General features: G+C 42.1%; 1 protein-coding gene across 1 annotated transcript; it reads right to left on the reverse strand.

The window, feature by feature from the left end:
• Positions 1 to 278: 278 nt before the first annotated feature.
• On the reverse strand, positions 279 to 13,774 carry CCDC146 (coiled-coil domain containing 146; the record flags this gene model as incomplete). Its single annotated transcript, XM_010074866.1, has 6 exons — positions 279 to 482; positions 2,067 to 2,315; positions 3,712 to 3,849; positions 5,388 to 5,516; positions 12,705 to 12,933; positions 13,550 to 13,774. Coding segments are annotated over 6 exons (1,174 nt in total), but the record flags the coding sequence as incomplete, so codon positions are not given.
• Between the last annotated feature and the right edge of the window lie 726 nt (positions 13,775 to 14,500).

The following is a 14,500-nucleotide window of genomic DNA, read 5'->3' on the forward strand; positions in this document are numbered from 1 at the left end:
AAAACTTTACCTTGAAAAAAAAAAGCATAGTACGATGATGCCTCATTTTTCTTAACATTTTAAAATACTGCACTGCATTTGGGATACCAGGCACCTCTAGCCAGGAGAAGGGAACTTTGTCTCACTGACTATTCAGCTATGCTTCAGGCATTAACGACTACTGTGTTTTCAGTATGGAATTTGGCTAAACATGAATGGACATTCCTTCAGTGTAGTGTAAATGCTATTGACCTTGAGATTCAGCAACTGCTAGTGGCCTCTCCTACTTTAGGTGCTGTTCAGATTTCAATCGGCTTTACAGTAGGTTTTCTGAAATGTCTTATATTTGAACCAACTTCACTCGGTTTGAAAGGAGCCAGAGCGCCGTAGGGCCGCGGCACTGGGAGACTGAATTCATCATCTGGGATGTAGGCGTTTGGGCGTTGTTCAGCTGTCGTGTGGACACAGCCAGGCGCTGCAGCTTGTTCCTCTTCTGCAGCATGCTGTGAAAAAAGCACATTTTGATCCCATAGTGATTATATGCTTTAAAATTCCAGTACTCTCCTGAGCTAACGTACAGAATGCCTAACGAAGGAAACACCGTTAGTCTAATCCTTAGCTGATCAGGAAACCCAGAGAGGTTTTAAATGTTCACCGAAAGGAAAGCATGGGTTATTGACCATGTAGATACATGTGTTTGTCCTTTCAAATAGCATACAGTTTGAGCCTGTAATGCTTTCGTTATTTGCTAAGAAAACAGATTAGATTAACTTATAAAAGTTGTAGTAAGTGTGCACAGAATCTCTCGGGAATGGGATAATTGTTCTGATGCTTCAAAACACGCTGTATTGACGCTGACAGCAGCTGTTCCCAAATACAGTTACTGCAGTGAGCTGGTATCCACAGCACTGAAAGGAAACTGCGTCATGGTATGAGGAGAAGTGTTAATGACAGAGAAGTTTTACTGCAGACTTCAAGTTCTTTAAGTGTATGCACAGTGTGTTCCTTTCCCAGCTTTGTGCACCTTTCAGATTTCCTCGGAGTGATAACTAGAGCATTCCTATAGCAAAGCTCATCTCCCATCAGCAAGAGTTCCCTCAGTACACACATCAGTACACAATTTTTATATTACTTTTTCTTCTCTGGGAGCTCTCTGCTCAGGGATCCCTAATGGCCTCAACTAAGGAGGCACAACATCCAGCAGGGTAGAATCTGGAGCACTGTTTGATGTGCTGCCCTGCCTACCTGGTGTCTTACCCAGCAATTTGACTTCCTGCTACTTCTGATCCGATGCTCACTGCAGCTGGTATGTGGAAGGTGCTAAACTTATTTTTCCCAAACCCCACACCCCACCTTTTGCAGCTTTACCTTGAAATCAAATGGAAAGCAATATTTCACCGATGGCTGTCTCACCCATTATCCCAAAACATGGTCATGCTAATTAGTTTAATAGTAATTTAATAGTAAATAGCTATTTAATAGCAGCCTACCAGTACCTAAAGGGGGCCTACAGGAGGGATGGGGAAACTCTCTTTATCAGGGATTGTAGGGACAGGACAAGGGGTAACGGTTATAAGATGAAAGAGGGTAAATTTAGATTAAGAAGAAGTTTTTCACTGTGAGGGTGGTGAGGCACTGGAACAGGTTGCCCAGTGAAGCTGTGGATGCCCCATCCCTGGAGGTGTTCAAGGCCAGGCTGGATGAGGCTTTGAGCAACCTGGTCTAGTGGAGGGTGTCCCTGCCCATGGCAGGGGGGTTGGAACTTGATGATCTTTAAGGTCCTTTCCAACCCAAACCCTTCTGTGATTCTAATAATTGAAGGGAAGTCTGCCTTTCAGTGCAATGTGTTCTCTCCGTAAGGGTCAGTGATCTGCCCTAAGCGCTGTGCCACACTGCAGGTAAAGCTCCACAAACCCCGTGTTCTGCTTTAGCAGTTGTCTTTGCACCACCATCGCCGCTGACTCCTGGAGCAGTGTGTGTGGCAGGGGAGAGCTCTGCAGGGAGTTAGCATGGCTCTGCAGAACGACAGGCTAGAGCAGTGAAAGATGGGGCTGAGGATCTAATTGCAACGGATGGTAAAAACTTACTTTCGCTCTTGCTTCAGCTGCTTCTTTCTGCATCTTCTCATTGCGTAACACCTTCAACCACTCATTTTCTGTTTCTTTGGGAGGGGGAAGGCCTTGATCTATCCTTGATGAAACAATCATCAAAAATTGTTCTTTGTCTCGCATTTCCTCCTGGAGTCTGATGGCGAGTGCTTGCTTCATGGACAGCTCTGCAACAAGAGCCATCATCTTCTGGGTTCTGTCCTTTATCTTCTTCTGCAGCTCATTTGTCTGAAATAAGTAACAGCTGCATTTTAGTTAGGGCTTCTCACTAGACACTTACTGGCATGACACTTGGGTAAGTATTTATGTGAGAACAAGTCCAGCTTGACTTGGTTTTAGAAATTATTTCATACTTGAAAATGACTTAATGAAACAGGATGTGTGTTTCTGTGTACACTTGGCACCATAGAAACCTGTGTAAAAAGTCGCGTTTATCTATAAAGGGTGCATTTACCAATACACGGTACAGAAAAGCAAGTTTGTGTTTATCTTCTGCCCTTCTCAGCTGAACAGCAAAACTCCCACCGCCCGCAAAGGCAGGCGTTAAACCCAGATTCCGATTGCCCATGTGCACAATTAACTCTGTAATAAAGGTGTAGGGAGCCTGATCCCTACAACAACCGAGTGATAATGCAGATGCAGCGGGGCTGCGCGTTGGAAGTTATCCTCAGCAGGGGGATGAACAGAAGAGGAGCAGGACAGGAATCCTTGAGTCTGAGGATGACTTGAACAAAAAAACCCAACAAAACTGTTTCTTAACTAACTAACATGGAATTGGGAGAGTCAGAGCGCTCAAATGTAACATTTGGCACGCTGCCATTTTTACAGTAGTTTATTAGCCTGTGGCCATGATTTCACAAATCCAAATAACAGCCATGTCATTTCTCTGTCTGTGGAAAATTAAAGATTTACTATAGAGATGTGTTTTGTTTCTAAGCCTTTCTGAGTACCAGACCTAACACCTAAGGGAAAAAAAAAATATCAACCCTGGCCTTGTTTTACATTAAATACATTACACTTTTTTCCTATCTTTCACTCAGCTCTGCTCTATTTGGAGCTTTTTCATTACAGAGGCCAAGGTGAGAGGATTTTTGCTTACCCCCAAACAATATTACTGGCAGTTAAAAGGAAATACTATAATATCTAAAAGTAAGTATTGAAAATAATATTTCATTCCTGTGTGGTTCTCCCTACCTAAATAACAAAGAAACTTTGACCCAGGTATCAAATGTATCTTTTTGTATGTTGGACTAGAGCTTACCTGGCTTTTCCCTATTTCTTTTTAGTTTTTGAAGTGTTTGGTGTAGATGGGCTGTTAAGTGCATGTGCAAAAGGAGGATTTTACCGAGTTTCTAAGCACCTACCTGAGGAATAACTAATCCTAAATTTTGGTGAAAGGTACTAGTTAACAGTGCAACTTTCAAACAGGAACTACACTCACCTAATGTTTTTGGTATGTATTACTGTTACTACTTGATGTCCATACTTTCTGAAGACTAACGTGATTTGCCTCTCACTATTTCCAGCCACTTTTGTAATTTGCAAGTGAGTCATCGTGCCCCTTGCCCAGATATTATTTCATTTTGTCCAGGCTGGCAAGCAGAGTGCGCAATGCCCTTCTTACCCTTTTAGCTAACAGCAGCGTGTCCTGCTTCCCGTCCTGCGCTGTGGCACGGATTCTGTCCGTCAGCCGGGAAACGTGCTCGTAGAGAAAATCCATCTCCAGCAGTTTCTCCTCCTTCTGCACCAGCTCCACCTCTAACTGCAGTGAGGAGGAGGATACAGGGTGTAGGTGAATGACAGGGGAAGGTGCAACACAAGGAGTTCCTGTGACTGCTTTGAGAGCTGCTGAAATAGTATTGGTGAACAGCCATAAATAATCACTTCATCAGTTTTCTCAAGATTTTCACCCTCTCTGCCAAATACCAGGCCAAAGTTGGTTCATTTGGTTACTGTCAGTTGAACAGTTCTTCCTTATCGGACCAGGCCCTTTTGGGGTCAGGGGGTTACACCAGCATTATTACTGCCTTGCTGTGATTTTCTTGAAAGCAATTATTTTTTTTCTAGTGATATTTGTTTTGGTTTGGTTTTTTAAGCTTCTGGCTCCTTGAGTCACGCCGTAATGAGAAGGTTTCAGCTCTTGCTTTAAATAATATTTTTTCCTTCCTGCTGCTAAAAAAAACCTAAGTATGGGTTCCAAAGACTAAAAGAGAAAGTACTGTGTAACTAAAAGGACTTTAAAAACACAAGGAGATGGAAAGAGAACATTTACACTCCAAGAAACCTGGCTTTCTACTGTGTGGGTCAGTAAGAGCAGGCTCTGGTGTAGCCTGCTGGGCTCCCGAGCTCCCTCTTGTCAAGGAACAGGTGAAAGTAAAGCAAAAACCTCAAGTACATACTGGGAAACTTTCTTGGTAAATCATTACAAACTGGATTTCAAAAGGAGGACTTAGATGCATACTGCTCCCAGCTCACCGGTACCTTAATACCTCCCCAGCCCTGTGTGAATCTCCCCAGGCACTACATACGGGGGGGGGGGGGTGGGGGGGGGGGGGGGTGCCCCTGTAAATGGGACAGACAATAACATATAAGAAAACACCGTGGTTGGTCTTCCCATTCCTTTACCTCCCCCCACGCGCAATACAGGAGGTGCCCTGACATTGGACCTGAAGCTTAATTTCACGCTGAAACCTGCTCTGGCAGGGGCTGGTGGTGCTGCCAGCAGGTGTGCAGCTGCTCTGCTGCCCGACTGCCCCTACCGTGTAGGTCTGTTTTGGGGCTCCCTGTTGGGCACAGAAACAAAGCGGTACAGCCGAAGTCCAAGAAGGATGTTTGATCCTGTGTCACATATGCGGACTTGGTTAGGAGGGCAGTGGGTCTGCCTCCCGCTCACAGCCTGAGCATTGCAGGGGAACAGCCAGGAGCCAGTTGCAGCAGAATGACAACTTCATTTGTTAGTTCATTATTCAGCATTTATTTCCCTCTGCCGCCTTCTCTGTGCCTTCCTGTAGCGAAGCAGGAGGGTCTGTGCTAATGATGCGAATGGACCAGCTCCCAGGGGCTGCTGTGGAGCCAGGTGCAGTACACCGAGCCCATATACTTCCCCCTCTGCTGGAAGGTCAAAATGTCCCACATCGAGTTGCCCTTGAAAGCACACTCTGGGCTGGAGTTCCCATTAGCCAATTATAATTATTGTAATTCCTCGTACAGAACGTTTATTTTGAAAATAAAAGATACCATTTGCTTTTTCTGGAAGAGGTCACTCAGTGTGAGCACTTGTGACGTGAGAAGTGATGTTACCTGCTCAATCTTTTTTAGCAGCTCAGGTGGAGATGGGTCCTTCCCTCCCAACTCCCGCTTTCTGGTCTCATTCATGGGGTCAGCAAAGATTGCCTCCATCTGTTTTATCCTGTCTTTGCACTGGGAATACTGGGAAACAAAAAGCCACAACAGTTATTTTTTCAGACAAGAAGCCAAAAGCCCTGCTTTTACTACATGACTGGAGATGGAATGACCTACACCAGGAGAACCGCACTAAAGTAGCCTGGGTGTGCCGTGGGTGGCTGCACTGCCAATACCTGGGCTTGGAAGCAAGACTCCAGCCTTGCTGGGATGCCTGGGCGGTGCAGGACTCGGCAAAACAACACTGGTCAAACACTGGGAAACATTTCCCTATGAAACCAGAGATGGACGTACATCATTCTCCTGTCCTACTGCTAATGAATGGGAATCTGAAAAACAGTGGGTTGTGTTACAGGTCTTCCTTATAAAGCACAAATATAAATCAGCTTCATCTTATTAATGGTTTAAATGTCTTGAACGCTTGTTCCCTTGATTCCTTCTCCATGTGCAACACAACCACCTAAACTTGTGTATGAATAATTCAGCCACACAGAGGCAGCTTTTTCTCTGAGCCACCAGGTAGCATGGCAAGAGCCCTGGACCAAAGATGATTTCCACCTTCTGAACACATCTGGGAAGTCAGAAAAAGGCTGTCCCAGGGACTGATGGCTTCTTCACCTTCTGCTGGTGGCCTGGCTGAAGAGCCGCAGGTGGTTTGTACCAAATCCCGTCCTGTGGGCTGTAGCGGGGCAGGCTCAGGGCCACGCTCCACAGCTGCTGTTAGTGGGGGATGGAGTGTGGTCACTGGGGCTGGGCAGAGAGCTGAGACCCACCACACCTACAGCTCTGTCCTGAGGAGGGAGAGGAGCACCGGGAAGGGTGGGAGTTCCCACCGCTGTCTGCTTCCTTCCCCAGGTCTCTGCAGCACCATCAGTGGTGGAGGCGGCTGCGCGGGGCAGCGGTGGGCGCCTGGGGCTCCTCTGGGACTCATGGTTTGAGCAGGTCCCCGCAGAGCTTCTTAACACTAACAGACAAGATTTCCTTGTGCTGGGGCGGGGGGGGGAGGGGCAGGGAGAGGGGTTAATACAAGGGATGATGAGCCATTTTTAATTTTTTTAAAGGAGACAGTGGTGTGACAGTTGCAGGATGGAAGCAAACCCTTGCTGTCTGCCAGAAGTGGAGTCCCACTTGCTGCTTTGTCCTCAGGCTACTTCCATTATCTTCAGGAATACACCAAATGTTTGATATGGGAGGGGTCTTCCTTTATCCCTACAATCTTCTGTTTGACCTACAGGATCCATTTAGGGATGCAGGAAGGATACAAGTGCCTGTTTGGTTGCAAGTTAAATCTGAAAGTCCCGCTTCCCCGCTGGTTAGTGCTGAAGGTCTCATCCCTCCAGGCATCAGGTTTTCTACGTTAAAGTTCCCAGCACGTGTCCTGAAGTGACTCAGTGGGGACAGACACTGAGCGATGTGGTACTCCTGGGACCCAGAGAGGCAGGTGTTCCCTGACCTTTCCCATGTGAGCCCTTCCCATGGAACAACACTTCCCAGAACAGGCTAGATGGACATCCACGCTTCACGTAAATACTCGCTGAAGGAGTGACTGGGACTTGCAGGACTGCCAGTGGTGGAGTTTTTTGTGCTTTGAAATGCACCTGGCCATCCGTCAGCATGTTGCCCCTCTGACTTTGATCTATTAGCTCCAACATAACACGACCCAAGTAAGTTGCTGTAAATTCTAACCAGGAATTGCAGGTGATGATATTTTTAAGGAAATAAGTGGTCACTGGCTCTTAAAGTTATGAACAGTTTGCAAAAAAGACAAATTAAATGTTTAGATGTTGCTACCAGGATGGGGTTTGTTCACTGGAAATTAACAAGTCATGTTTAACTGTAAAAGGGAGAACGGACAGATCGTCTTAGGTGATTGTGGAACACTACCAGAACACTTGTCTTAAATACTTATTTTTCTGGTAAAAAAGTTTCATACTGCTTTTTCTTTTATACTTTGTCTAAGAGCAGAAAAAGTAAAAACTTTAAATGACTGTAATAAACAAGTTCCTTGTCCAGTCGTGATTCAGTTTAAAATTAATGCCATTCAGTGTGTGACTGATTTCAGGCATACTGAAAGATTTATTCATTTTAATTATAAACATCTAAAACTCAAGCTCAATAATACACAGAGCGGAAGAATGTAAGAGCAGGACTAGCACAAACAACAGGATGCAGGTATGCTCCCAGTGAGGTTTCACTTCTGAGGCCAAATTTCTCAACCACTAGCTCAGCTGAAAATGCTTTGTTGGAGGCAGTGGTGCCTTAATGAGGTTAGGGACAGCTCACCAAGCAAAATTTTGCAGGATTGAATAGTTAATGTAGAGAAGAAGGACTATTGCAACAAAACTACAATCCAAACTAGAAAAAAAATCAATAAAAAGTTTCTTGTTAAACTCAAATACTAGGCTTACTTTTAAATGCAATATGGATTGGGAGTGGTTAGCCACAGTCTAATCCAAAAGTATGGAAAACAAAGCACATTTAGAGATAACCATGCTATTCTGTGTCTGCTGAAGTGATGTGACTATAGGCATCTTTCTTTATTTTCTCATAATTTCTCCTATTTTCCTTGGACAAGACTTCATCTGGGTTCTAAAAGATTCTAAATCTTAAAACAAAAAAAAATGCCTTCTTTCTTGGAGTGGATTTGATAGAGGGGATAGGAAAAGGCTCAACAAGAGAGGCTATTCTATGTTTGATTGCAATCAGTCAGGAGGAATTGTTGAAGGAAGAACAGATGAGAGGGAACACATATCTAGATAAAGGGACCTGCCTGAAAAAGTGGAGAACTGATGGTTATTCAGAGAAGGTAGGTGAGGTATGCAGAGCACTAGAAAAGGGAGAGTGTCATACCTGTTTTTAAAAACGGGGGGAAAGGTGGTATGGTACTATAGATAATTAGATTCTGTTTCTGAAGAATAAATCTGTAGCAAATCATTAAAGTTCCTTTGCGGGTGGCTACAAAAGAAAAAGGGTAGGAATAACAGCCCACACAGGTGTGTGGAGTCATGCGAAACCAGACCAGTTTCCTACCATGAAAACTTAACAGGTGTGTGGATGGCAAATGGTAGGTATCATACATCTTGATGTTTTACATAGCTTCGATATTGTTTCATATGACATGCTAATAAACAAGCTAAGGAAACACAGTCTTGATGAAAATGTAAGGTAAGTACTACATCACTACAATGAGACACTGCAAATACTTTCTGGAGGGGAAGATTCAAATTCAAAATTACATTGGTCTGAAAAAAGGTCTGAACAAAGAGTATTAAATAACAAATGCTACATGTAGGCAGGAAAAATCACCTGTACAAATACAGAATCAAAGCCAACTGATTAGATACCCTTTCTTAAGAGAAGAGTTTGGCTGTTACATTCAGTCATAAGGTGAACATGAATCAATATGTCATGGTGTTACAAGAAAGGCTACCACCATACCTGGACACACAAGCAGAAGTATAACCTGCAAGATGTCTGGATGTATCCTTTCACTCTCAGACACTGATATTAGGCACTGAACCTCAAGAAAAATACAGACCATGTTGCCAAAACGAAAAGAATGGTCTAAGAAAAATCTGTAAGGGTTGATGGAGAGAAACAGCGTTATGTAGCCTAGCAAAAAGATGGGAGAGGAACAGGATTAACTGTCTTCCAGTAACATGAAATGTTGCAGGGAGAAGGAGAATGTTCCACTTGTTATGTCTCTTGTGGACAGAATACAGATCAGCAGGCTTACACTGCAACAAGAAAGATCCAGGCTAATGGTTAAGAAAATCCAGTGCTAAGGAAGCACTGGGATACCTTGCTGGGGAAACTTGGAGTTTCCCAGCGGTGGTTTGAAAGCACGACTTAGCTCTCTCAGGAATGACAGGCCGTCTGATGCTGGAGTTTGGAACAGGATTGCCTAGAGGAACTCTACCTCTCTACTAGCCCCATTTTTCTGTGACTGTGATGATGTAGTCTGGAGATTTTCAAGGGGTTGTATTAAAACCTGGACAAATGTTGGTGCCAAATGCCTCAAACAAACTGTCAGTCCCTGTATGTCAGCTGAACTCTGAGGCACGAAAGTCCCATCTACAGCACCTTGACAGCTCAGCAGGTCTATGTGTTGGACTAATTAACGCTTAATGCTAAGTATTTCTCATTGATGCATGAAGGCAGATTAGTTTTCATGGGTCATTTCAGCCAGCAGGAACAGTCACTTGATGTGCAGGCCCAATTAAAATTTACATAGTTTTATGCCCAGAGAAAACCACCTTAGAATCTCACCAGGTACCTCTAAATGTTTCTATTTTGAATGCTTTGCCTTGGTAGTAACATACGTACTCCACCTTATTAGCACTTGCTGAGAACAAGTCTGGTATTGCTTAAGACAACAGTATTTTCTTAGTTAAAATTTATCCACCAACATTTTGCTCTTTGGTGGAAATATGCAGCTTCTGATGAAAAATGTAAGAGTGGAACATCCATCAGTTTGATGATTAAGCAGGTGATTTGGAATGTAGACGACCCAGGTGACATTTCTGTTCTTCCCGAACTGGCACACAGCCCTGACCTGTGCTTTTCACCTTCCCAATGGGTACCACAGCCACCAAGACAGGGGGTCAGTTTCTCCATAAGGATCTATAGAGAATATGTGAGACTTAGATTCAAACTGTGTGTCCAGAAAATTCAGAAGATCTCACTGAAACGTAGACAACCAACAAATACCGAAACCTTTTCTATTTCATGAGACTGGATTTTGTTTTCCTTTCAGATGTCTCTCTATATATTTCAACTATTACCAATGACAGATATCTGTTGGAAAATCATTCAGCATTCAATACCAGAAAGTTTAATTCCCCTGTGGAATGAGAAAAAAGGAAAAAAAGTTCTGGGGTAATAGAATGGTTGGGAAATGCAGGTGAGGAGAAAAATAGGACATATAATAATAAGATGACAATGTCTGATAAAAATCCAAAACTTAGGGAGACAGGAATGGTAGGAAAAAAGGAAGAATAAAATTTGAGAGGTATAGGTGCAGGATTCAGCCTGCCTAATTCTGAACTGTATTTCAAATGCAGAAGCCATTTGTAGCATCCTTCTTACATGATTCAAAGTTTCCTATACAATCACTGGGGACAGGTAGGTGCCTTGAGAAATAAAGACCTGCAAGAGGAATATCATGCTGCCTAAGTAAGGTTATCAGCATCTCCATCTGGAGGCAAAGACACCCAGCTCTTTCCGTTAATAAAGAGACCTCGTTCACTTATCTGGGTAATTTGTTCAGTGGGCTTCTAGCACCAAGTTACAGTTGGGCATGCTGGCTCCTGCACAAGGTCGCAACAGAATGGAGAAATAAAAATGAAGAGGAGAACTCAGAAACAAGATTTACAGTCTGCGTCATAGGACATCCAGTAGTCTTTGGTAGAAATCAGGGTTTCAAAGTCTTGTGGTGGACTGATCCTCTCTCTGAATTGAAAGACAGACAAATGGTAGTCGAAAGGGAGTTTCTGTTACCACCTCTTCAGATTTCAGCTTGGTGTCAGAGCTTGGCTTCATAGACAAGTGGTTTAGATCTGTATTCACGACATCAAGCCAAAGTCTTGTGGAAATGATCATTATCATAAGAGCCTTTGCACACCATAACTGATGAGATGCCGAGTTGGATTTCACCATGGCATAAAATCTGTAACTGGTACAGAAATTAGCATTCTGAATTTAGCAACCAACACCAGAATTCAGGCTGACGCTTATGGCTTTTATTTAAATCATGGAGGTAAAGCCAAACAATTTGAAACTGTTTCTCACTAGACATAATGGCTATTGGCAGTGGGAGGAAGAGTATTAATGCTAGAACAGTTGTGCATAAGGAGATGGCTGGGTTAATGGCCAGTTTGAATCACATACTATTTGGCAACCACAGTATCCACTTACATTTTAAAGGCTGATAACTGGTTATTTGCCATTCTTCACTGGAAAATCTCTGACTTTTGGGAACATTTATTACGACTACTCCATGTGTAATATCACATCATTCTGTATTTTCCTACTTTTTAATTTTATGTCAATATTGCAAAAAGATTGAAAGCACCTGTAACAATAGCCTCCTTTTAACAGTGACTTCAGGCTTCACGTGAACCCTCATCACAAAGGAGAAAGTTTTAGGAATGCAGAACAGAAAAATCAAAGTTTCATGTTTGACACCGTCAGTTTACAAAAATCATCTGTATTTTGTTACTGTCTTTGACTCAGTGACTCTCAGTCTTATTCTAAATCTCACCTGAAAACATCTCTTTCTTTTTTTTTCTTTAGTTTATTGTCTTTTTTTCATACTCCCTCTACTCATTGTTTAAATCTGGAATGGCACTGTGAAGTTCTTTGGGCTATAATTTGCACAAGGCACTGTACAACATTTTATTCTTTTAGCAGAGCATGCAATCTCTTTATTTTAAAATTTTACCCAAATTAACAGAATAGTGCAACCACTATTTAACAGTGAGTCACAGCTCCCACCGATGCAACGACGAAAGGCAATGGTACACCCCAATTTAGGACTTTGTGCAGACGCTAACAGAATATGTATGGAAAAAATTTCCATCTGGAGATAAGGTCAAAAGTAAATGAGCCATTTCACAAAGCAAGGAAAGAATGTCCCAAACACTGCAGTTTGTTAGTTGTTTAATGTCATGTTGTAACTAGAACTAAAACTTACACTGTTTTTGTGTAGAAGAAAATATATGTGGATTATATCATTGTAGGCAGCGGAGTTTCCAGAGTAGGCTCAGGGTCAAGTGTGAATTGAGTTATTATTTTAGGCATTTGAAGAGCTAAGTATATCTCCCACCCCTCCACCTACCCCCATCAATACAGTTTTAACAGATTTTATCTACATTCCCATTTTTTCTCCATGACTCCCATTCTCCAGCTTAGTCATACTGACTTTTCAGGCTATGGGGAGGGTTAGCTGAGATTCCGTACCCAGGGAGCATTTGGCATGTGCATAACAAAGCGTTATCAGCCAGCTACATGTAAGCAAGAAACTCACATACCCGAAGCTGCAAACGTACATCAGTGTTAGACTAGGTGTATTACTAGAACAGGTGTATTACTGAACTTTCTGTTTGAATAAACTTTGTACATGCAGACATTTGTTTTCTATGAAATTACCTGAAGTTTTAAAATACAGACTAATACAAGCAAACAAACAAAAAAAAGGTTTTCTTTCCCACCAACCTGTATCTGAAGTACCACCAGATGTGCATCCAGGGCATTCTTCAGTGGGAGTGCTTTGGACCACAATTTAATCTGTCTTTTTTTCTCAGCTATCTTCAGCTTCAGAAATCTGATCTTCTCATCCATAACTTGCATCTCAATATCTCCATTTCTACACAACATCTCTTGCGTGTTTATTTTTTCATACAAAATGCACAGTTCTTCTTCTCGATTTTTGAGCAGAAGACCACTGCAATAAGTCGAAAATTAAAAGGTGACATATGTTTAAAATTAACTCTTATTTAGTATATTCCATTCAAGAACATAACTGGTGATGCTGAAAGACTGTAATAATCCAGGAAAATGTACAAAGATTTAAAAAAGAAATTAAGATCATGACATTTTAAACAGGTAACAAAATAACTACAATGTGAAAATTAGAGAACACACAGTTACAAAGATTATTTTAATCTCTCATATCATTCTTAAAGTTCTTCTGGCCTTCCACAGCATTCATTTAAAAATGGATTAACATGATCAGGGAGCTTTACATCTTCTGCATTTTCAAACCTTATCTGTGCACAAAGCACAAATAGAATAGGAGGCCACAAGCTCTCAAGGCAATCAGTAGCCAAGCTACCATATTTTTTACTAATAGTTCTGAAGAGTGAACACCTTCACCAGTAGGTAAAAATCTCTGTGTGACGCAAAGCAGCCCTGACTTTGCAGTGAGGCAGACTGTGCAGTGAAACATTGCAGTGAGGCAGTCTTTTAGTAATCCTTATGTGGAGTGCTCTTATTAAAAACAGTGTTGATCCATCAATATCAAAATTAAACACTACATTACATCGAATTTCCATGTATACCTCTCATTTTGTTGCTGAATAGCCCTTTCATATTTTTTGTGTAGCTGCAGAATTTCCTCCTCAATGCAGGTGACGATATGGGTAAGCCTCTCAAGATCCAGACATCGTTGCTTTTTCTTTTCTTTCATCTCATGCATGATTTCTGCAATCCTGTGATAATCACTTTTGAGACTGTCTCTAATTGCTAGATTATTTGTATTCTTCAGATGTTGCTTCTGCAATTTTCTTTAACAGAAAAGTAAGAAAGTTTTGTCCTTTCAATTTGAAAGCAATTTCAGTAATTTAAAGCAGAGCTTAAACTAATTCCTCAAATACAGAAAGGATCTTCTCTGTCACTCTGCTTCACAGAAGCATTACAAGAAGTAGAAAGGCTCTCTGAGAACAGCTTCCCTCTGCAAGCTCCTTCCAGCTTGAAGAGAACTGGATTATGACCCAGGAAAAATGCTATAAAGAAGGCACTACAGCTCTTTTCTCCTCCACTGGGTAGCCCAAGGGGCTGTCAGAAATAAAGTTCAAGAGCAGAAGCATCAACTGTGATGCAAAGGCTTTTAATGTGTAGAAATTCTGCCCTTCTATTTAAGAGCAATATTTACATAATTTTGTGGTTGCAATTCAAAGGTCTCCAAGTTTATTGTTTATAAAACAATGTATCACAACATTCACACAAGAAAGAAAATTATTGGTTTCTCTGTTTGACAGATGAGAAAAATAAATCACAACAAAATGTTACCGACAAGATCACATTATAGACCAATTAAAATTATTTTCAGTGACCTTGCTGGCCACTAGATGATGGTCCCTCACTTAAAAGACAGATTCTTGTTGCCACAGATACCATTTATTTGCTCACAACATGGAACTCAGAGGTACTGCATTTGATTGTGGTGAGTATCACTTCTTGATCAAGTATCACTGCTTTATCTACACTGGGGAAATATTCACATCAACATG

This window comes from Pterocles gutturalis, unplaced genomic scaffold, assembly GCF_000699245.1.
Source record: "Pterocles gutturalis isolate BGI_N339 unplaced genomic scaffold, ASM69924v1 scaffold43722, whole genome shotgun sequence".
NCBI classification, from domain to species: Eukaryota; Metazoa; Chordata; class Aves; order Pterocliformes; family Pteroclidae; genus Pterocles; species Pterocles gutturalis.